The 8,867-nt window shown below is 39.8% G+C and overlaps 1 protein-coding gene across 2 annotated transcripts in view; it reads left to right on the forward strand.

The window, feature by feature from the left end:
• The window catches only part of si:ch211-186j3.6 (neural-cadherin), a 308,958-nt gene that overhangs the window by 276,426 nt on the left and 23,665 nt on the right, over positions 1-8,867 (forward strand). For both annotated transcript variants that reach the window (XM_056399571.1, XM_056399635.1), the window contains one exon: positions 3,291-3,535. In XM_056399571.1, coding sequence (XP_056255546.1) covers positions 3,291-3,535 — 245 coding nt within the window. The remainder of the gene's footprint in view (positions 1-3,290; positions 3,536-8,867) is intronic.

The raw sequence follows: 8,867 nt of genomic DNA on the forward strand, positions 1-8,867 counted from the left end.
TTTCTTGGTTTGTATGGCTCTTATCTTGCACACTCCTGCTCAGTTTTTTTAACCCCTGTGCCGCTGACACACACACCTACCACTCACTCACATATAAACACACATACATACACACTCACAGTCTCTCCCTCCATCCTTACTTACTTACTTACTTGTTCACCTTGTCCACTTTACATACTTGACCTTGGAAAATGATTAAAGAGCAGTAAGTGTTTGATCATTCTAAGGAGACTCAGTCAAAAAGTCTAATAATGACATACATAGTGTGAATAATTCTTCTACCTGAGGCTCAAAAAACACAGAAACACTGATTTGTCACAGATTTTTGTTGTAAGTATAATATTAATAATAAATAATAATTATTATCAATTATAATAATAAATAATAGCAACGATTGTCAAGTCATAGTTTAGCAAACCATAACAGGGCACACCAGATCTGTCAAGCTTTTCTTTCTTTCTAAAATTAAACGGATAACACAAGAGAGTGTGCAGAAAATGAAGAAGTCTGTATACTTTCTGAAGCCACTGTATATAGCTGATAAAATCTTCTAGTGAGAAATCATCAACTAGATTGTTAAAAAAAAAAAAATTCATGTTGAAGATTAGTGTATAAAAAGCACAACTTGTGTGACATTTTATTATTACTAGTTATTATTATTATTGTTGGTGGTGGTACTTGTCTGTGAAAATTGGTTAAAATGAAATTTGCAATCAGCCTCTAGAAAATCCCACAACACACAGCACCTGTCGCTACCTACTGCCAGTGTGCGTGCATGCTCACCTTGGTTTCGATAAGACACTCGTCACGGCTCTTATTCCAGTGATGGCTAATGACAGGCAACGATAAGAAGGAACAGAGAGAAGAGAAGCATTGTTGACTAGTTCAGTGACAGGTGTCCTGTATTCAACACCCACTCAGACTCCAGCCAGGCATAATAAATACCGATCGCTGAGCTTTTCTTATGGCATTAAAATTCCACCCACAGCTAATTACCTTTTAAAATGTGCTTCAAACTGTTACAGTAGGTGTGTGTTTTTCCTCACATTATCAAGATAGTTGGCATTTACAACTGCACTAAGAACAGTAATTATGAACGGTGATTTTAAAGAATGATCCTGATTCCACTTTGTATTGTCTCTTAAGTGAAACAACATTTAGTCTCAGTTCTAATCACTAGAAGACGGCTCTCATAGGAACGAATGTACTGAAAAGCTGCTGTAAAAGCAATCAGTAAATCCATAAAATCAGTCCTGCTGCAGATAGAGGGAAGGAAATGTTGCTATTTTACAGTGTGTTCTCTTCTTCTGACACACCACTTTCAGTCCCACCACATTCATCAACCCCATTACCAGCAGCAGCAGAGAGCTGTTTTTTCACAAAAAGAAAAACTTGTGATAAACCCACTGTACGCTTCCTGACCAGAACTGACAGCATCACACAAACCTAGCCATTAGCTGTTGAACATAGTGGAGCATTTAGCAGCTAAAGAGCCAGACATTTTTCTCAGGACTTGGTGGAGGAGTTAAAATTAGAGAAAATGAGACCAGACTTATGTTTGTTGGCAGGTTGGCCAGATACAAAACTCCAACTGAATGCTAATGTGTCTGCTTCATGTGTACCGCAGACAGGCCACTGTTTGCTAACACATTTACCGTAACAGCTTTATATGGCGATAATATGTTGGTGTTGTGTTTATAGCTTTATAGCTCCAGAGTGGGGACAAAAGGGTAGAATACAGCGCTAATGGACCGTGCCAGTGTTTGATCAAGGTTTAGCCTCTTAACTACAAATAACCTATAGTTTATTTTACATTTCTTGCTGACCTTTTTTCCTAACCATGCTGTACAGTAGATATATATTACTATATAGTAATATATGTATAGATACGATATATTTTAGGAATCTTGCATTGTCTATCTCAGCCTTTATCAAAGAGTGGTCCAAAAGCGTCACCTCGTTTTATATTTAGTGTTTCTCTGTGAGTGGCCACAAAGCCTAGCAGCGATGTGTTGTTTTCAATATCAAGTCCGCTCGGTTGAGTCAACACTGTTCTGCACAGTGTTGTTGGACTTCAGTGTAACCTACTGTTTTGCTTCGCTGCCTGCTCACAAGCTACGGCGGTTTACAGTTTATGTTTTGTGATTAATGCCAAAAATGATCAGCGTGGCATTTGAGAGGAAATGTGGATGAAGCCAACGGTTAATCTGCATGAACAATGAACAATCAAAATATGGACATGGGACCAGACTGTGGACCTGTGGTTTAAGAGCAGGTCAATTAAAAGAAAATGAAATGAAAGCTCCGACAAAATAATTAAAACAAAAGCCCCAGCTACTCAGGTGACACTAAAGGTGAGGGGAAGATTATGGTCGCGAATTAAAAATGCCTAAAATGGACTAACATGAGACAAGGCATACAGACGGGAAGTTAGCCGCTCGGCCACCCGTCCCAACATCCCAAACCTTTGAAATATGAACGCACAATTAGCAAGATAGTTTTTGCAGGAGATGCAGTAAGTTAACCTTTGCGTCTCTTGTCTGGATTAGTTTTATGGTGAAAGATGAACAATTATGAGATAAATTACTGTGCCATTTTCAATTTAATGTTGCTATTTCATAGTTAAGTTGAGTCAATATTTATAAGCATGAACAAATCTCCGGAGACCAGAGGCAAGACTCATCTCTGATGTCATCGAAATGTACAGCCTGGAGCTGCTCTATACACACTGAATGGAATACTGAATTAATGGGCTCATAAAATGTTTGTTTGAGCTGTTACACCCAAATGAGCTTTTAATTATAGTGGTGCTTTCTGAAGTGAGGCAGAAAATGTGCCCCTGTCTGCATAAAATCATCCTAGTTACTGCCACTACCACAGTCAGCGTTTTCATCCCCTCCGATTCATTCTCTACTTAAGTGTACATCTGCGTGAGACCATTGATTAAAGGACAGTAATTGATGTTTTTCGCTGTGGGAAATGGTAATAAACATTGTTAAATCACACATTGCTTTATCCTGTATGTCCGTGCTCATCCTCACTGTATCTCCTAATGCTGCAACTGTCCAAAATGATTTGCTTTATCCCTCTTGTTCCTCTATTTTCATGTACATGCCATTTTTCTCTTTGATGCATCTGTAACTGCCTCTCCAATGACAAAGTCCCTCAGAGGGATTATTACACATTGATCTAATCAAATCTGGTGCCATGTGCATCCAAGTGATCTTAATCTACATGTAATTTATGACTCTCTTGTTCGTCTCCCTGTTTGCCCCTGTCCTTCTTTGCAGATGTCCTCCTGGCCACATGATCCGTGTGAACGGCTCCAGAAAGTCCTGTGTCTACACTCTCTGCGCCACACGGCCCTGTCACCGGGGAACCTGCGTGGCACAGTCACCCTCCAAATTCACCTGCCACTGCCCGGAGGGCTACAGAGGGCGCCACTGCGAGACGCCACTGGCCATCTACAGGGAGGATGTGGGCCTGAGCTTCAGCTCCCTCTTCGCAATCTGTATCTGCTTCATGGCCTTACTGGGTAGTTATTGCATTTACTTCCTGTGTGTGTGTGTGTGTGTGTGTGTGTGTGTGTGGGTGTGTTGAATTTGTGATAGCATCTTGCATCTTGAAAAAAAGATGCTAAAGAAGCACAGTGTAAAAGAGGAACTGACACACACTGAACAACACTTTAAATGCAAATTTCAGTATTTGTCAACCTGCAGTCTGTTCTCCATATTTTATCCATTACAACCATTTCCATAAAAACACATGGCAATTTGGGAAATGCAATCTCTGGCAAAAACAACACATCGGGGCAATTAGCCTCTTACACGTGTGATCAAATGTTTTTACTGTCTTTTTTTTTTTTACTTACTTACTGTGCAGCTGTGCGCATCAACATACAGTATATTGTACATCAGGGCCGGGGTGAAAAAAATAAATACTCCGATTCAATTTGAACTTCATTTGAAAAATCCGATATTGATTCATAAAATCCTGAGATTGATCTTTCAATATATAATTTTTTCAACCCAATTCCCATCATAGCGACGTGTCAAAACCACCTTACCACACCACGTACCACAGGCCCCACTAAATCACTTCAAAATGAATTAAATGGTCATGGCGCCGATAGAGTGGCAGCTAGTTACTGCAGCTTTGCTATGCTGCAGTAAGAAGTGAATTTCATTAGGTTTATCTTATCTTAAAAAGCATCTTGGAGATTACTGAGAGAAAGACATGAAACTAGTAAAAAAAAATATTGTATCCCAATTCACACATTACATACTAAACGTGTTCTTGGATAAACTATTTTTAAAAACAAAAACACAGAAATACAGACAAACACAAACACACAAAAATAGAACTGAAAAACTCATTACAAACATTTGTTGAAACGATTCCTGTTATAATGGATATTATAGGGAATTTACTACTGTAAGTCAGCCAGCAAGCAGGTGGCTTTACTATGTAGTTACCAAAGTTGACAAATGGCCAAGTTATTTCTGTTCAATAACTGATAACCACAAAAGAATAAAAAATGAGTCTGATACAGACCTGAAATCTAGACCTGAAAATCTTGGAGCGCTGTATATCTTGCTCTCTGTGTCTCTCGCTCTCTCTCACACACACACACACACACACACACACACACACACACACACACACACACACACACACATGCAGTGTGAGGATAATGTGCCAGAATAGATGTTTCTTTAATAATTAGTGCGTTATTTGATCCCTAGAGGCGTGTTGTACTTATTAGTGAGTTAGACCCCCGGGACAATGTTAGCTCACTCAGAACACCATCGTACACCAGTTTGATTTAGATGTAATAATTACTGTATGTGGCTCCTATTAGCTTAGGCATCTCAACTTTACCAACATCTTTGAGTACAGCCAAATCACTTTGTTTAACACATGTTTGCGACACGTAAACAATGAGTTAATGTTTAACATGGGCTTCAGTTGGTGTTTTTTTAGTTTATTTTTAATTGTCAGAACTATTCACACTGTCCACAGTCCAGGCGTAGAACATTTTCGCACTGACATGTAAGTTGGAGAATTAGCAGTAATCAGTTTGAGTTCTCTGAGCTCTGATAATGTAAAAACATACGTTAAGAGATTTTTGAAAATTGATTAAAAATCAAAAACGGACACGTCTCTTTACAAAAGTATTCAGATCCTCGAATCTGTACTTTTTAGAAGCCCCTTTGGCAGCAGTTACAGCTGCAAGTCTTCTTGGGTAAGTCACTGAAAGCTTTGCACACCTGGATTTGAGCGGTTTATCCCATTGTTTGTGGCAGATCCTCTCAAGCTCCATCTGACTGGATGGGAAGCATCTCTGAACTGCCATCGTCACGTCTCTCCACAGATTCTTTATGGGGTTTAAGTCCGGCCTTTGGCTGGGACACTCAAGCACAGTCAGACACTTTGTCCCGAAGCCACTCCAGTGTTGCTGAAAGGTGTCGCCCAAGTCTCAGGCTGGATGAATTGGATCTTGCAAAGGTTTCCCTTAAGCATCTCTCTGTATATGGCAGCATTCATCATCGCCTCAGTTCTGACCAGTCTCCTTGTCCCTTCTGCTCCCCCATAGCATAATTCTTCCACAATGTCTCATCACTGGGATGGTATTGGGCAGGTAATTAGTGATGCCTGGTGTTCTCAAGACATAGTCTTTGGAGTTCAGCCTAAAAGGTTCAGTTCTTATCTGAACAGACCAGAGAAGCTTTTTCCTCATGCTTGCAGAGTCCTTTAAAAGCTGTTTGGCAAATTCATGTCATATGCTTTTTACTCAAAAGTGGCTTCAGTCTGGCCACTCCACCATAAATGCCTGATTGATGGAGAGCTGCTGAGATGATTGTCCTTCTGGCAGGTTCTCCATCTCTGCTTTATTTTAGAGCTCTGCAGAGAGTTCCTTGGATTTCATGGCTTGGGTCTTTACATGCAGTGTGAATTGTGAGACCTTATATTCAAAGGTCTGCGCCTTTCGAAACTATGTCCAGTCAACTCAGTTTGACTCCAATCAAGTTTTTGACACATCGTAATGATACCTGCACCTGATCCCAATTTGTGTGACAGCAAAGGTGTCTGGATACTTTTGCAAATAAATGTTTATTTTGCTCTTATGTTATTGAGTGTACATTGATGTGCAAAAAATGGCAGTTTTATTCATTTACAATTAAATCTACAACACAATAAATTAAGCAAAAAGTGAAGGCGTCTAAATATTTTCTGAAGCCAATGTAAAACAACAGCTTTGCCAGTGCTGATTGTTTTTTGGAAGCCTACAAGAGCCTTCTTAAATCAGACTATTAACTTTCATGTGTATGTTCATTTAATGATGAATTTTTATATATAACTTAAAGCCTCTAATGGACTGACCATATTAAGAACTATAGTCAAACTTCCTTCACCAAAAGGTCAGAAAGTCTCATGAGGAATCATAGGTCAGGACTATAGCTACTAACTTCCACAGCAGTACTGTACTGCACTTCCTCTGGCCTGTGGGTGGATGGACTCCAACACACAGGTGTCTGGTTGTCTATTAAAATCTACATTTTTCTGTCTGCCTGCCTGTCTGCTTTTGCCTGTTGAATATTCATCCGCCTGTACCTTTAGCTGTGTTCTTATTCCTAAAGGATCCTCTGCTGAGAAAGTGCCTCGGGCGCAGCCGTACACAGAGAATGGGTTGTCAGTACAGTGACTTGTTCCCCTTGTTTAATTGAGGACAATACAACCGAACAGTAAAGAACAGTATGAGACAGAGCACAGTACAAGAGAAGAAAACAGATCAGAGATGTATAAATAAAACAGGACACAGCAAAATACCAGAAGAAAACAAGTGGAGGCTGAAAAGATTACAAAGTGGAGGCAAAACAGCGAAAAGGAAAGCAGGGGATTCGTACTTGGAAGGAGGGTGTCAATGTCACACTGTGTCTACTCGTCTCATTAGTGATTCAGAGGGCACCTCCTCCCCACCCTGAGACCAGACAGAGTTCAAATGATCATTTCTCCATCTCTTCTCCTCGCTTCTATTCCACAATATCTCCGTTTGAATTCGTCATAAGGCTCATATTAAATGCACCATCCGGCCTTGATCCTGCTGAGGCTCAGTTCTGTTTTAAGTGTTAATTACTTGATTTGTAGGCGTATAAGGTGCTGTTTACCCAAACCTGCAGAAATTGAGATCAATGCTCCAGGGGCTTTGGTAGTAATTTCAATCGGCAGAGCATTCCTCGCTCGATCGGTCAAGCGTTCCTCACTCTGAAATTTAAGTAGAAGCAAAGAAAGATTTTTTTTTAAGGCCTTCATCCAATATTGCCTGTATGGACTCCAAATGTTTGAATAGCAAGAACAAAAGGTGGACAGTAACTCTCTGGATGTAATGTGGAAGAAAAATGGGCTATTTTTTTGAGAAAGATCAAATAATTCATATTAGTTCATTCACTTTAATACTATTCTCCAGTCTAGTATGGTCAACTGGCGGTGGGCGGTCGGGTCATAAAGATCATTTAGACAATTTTTTTGGGGTAGAATTGCAAGCCATGATCTGAATCATGATCTGAATCTTATGCTCTGATTTTATTGTGAAAGTCCTGACTGGAAGTTGAAATTTGTGTCTTTCTTAGTTCATATGGAGAATTTGTTTGGATTTTAAATAGAAAGTTCAGTCACTGCCCCAGCTCGTCCTGCCTTGCGGTTCCCAGTCTGCAGGCGGTCTCGCTTCCCGTGGCCAGACTGTAACTACATTGTCTTGGACTGCAGCTGGAGATCTTGTAGATGTGGCGCTACACAAAGCTCACTGAGGCTGCAGAGCAGAACAAGGACAGCCGTCACCAGCTGAAGTTAGCGTTCTATCTGTTTAATAGTTAACAATGGGCCGGTTAGCAGCGATTAAACTTTTAAAATGAAATATCTAAATATAGTACCTTTTAATGACACGATCTGTACAGTTCATCTGAAAAGTAGATCATATGCCAAAGTAAGATCGTCCACAATATAAGATCATCAGAAAAGTGAGGATCTACAGTAGAGTCTTATGCTCAAAATTTGGCAATTACCATATAGCCATGTGACTCACGAGTCTAACCATTAACAGCTTCCAGACGATGAATCTTAACAAGTCTACAGATCCCCTTTCTTTTCCTGTTGTTCCTCATCTGGTTAAAAATTTGCAATACCTTGGTTTATGATCAAATACCCGCAATAAAAATGACATTTACATCTGCCAGCATGGTAACATGGTCAGCCAAGATGGTGAACATGGTAAACATAACATGCTAGATGTCAGTATGTTAACACTGTGATTGTGAGCATTCTGATCTTAGCATTTAGCTCAAAGCAAAGCCAAAGTACAGCCTCAACAGTCCCGTTAGCATGACGACTGTAGACTCTTTGTCTTGTTAATTAATATAAAGGAGGACAATGATTCAATAAGATCTTCTACATATGAAGGTGAAACCAGTACTTTCACAGGTACTTTGGTGGACCCACCCACAAGAGGTTAAATACCTGGGTCCTACTCCACTTTCTTGGTCAGACTAGTGCGGACTAGAGAGACCAATACATAAGAACTGATGAAGCCGCTTGGATAAGAGGCGAAATGTCTTCCACAGACAAATACAAGTCCAGTTGCCTTCGATTTAATATGAGAAAGAGATAACAATGACCTGGACGAATGAGAACTTTCACAGACATCTTCTACATATAAATGTAGAAAAAACTTCCAGAGTAAATGAACATTCAAGACTGATGTTAACTCTTAGCTAACAGATTGTCTGCTTTTAGTCATTTTTGCAGCTTTTCCCAATATTATTTAGTGATCTTAATTGACCACATTTAACAGCAGATCATATTAGATGCAG

Source organism: Seriola aureovittata, chromosome 1, assembly GCF_021018895.1.
Source record: "Seriola aureovittata isolate HTS-2021-v1 ecotype China chromosome 1, ASM2101889v1, whole genome shotgun sequence".
Classification (NCBI taxonomy): domain Eukaryota; kingdom Metazoa; phylum Chordata; class Actinopteri; order Carangiformes; family Carangidae; genus Seriola; species Seriola aureovittata.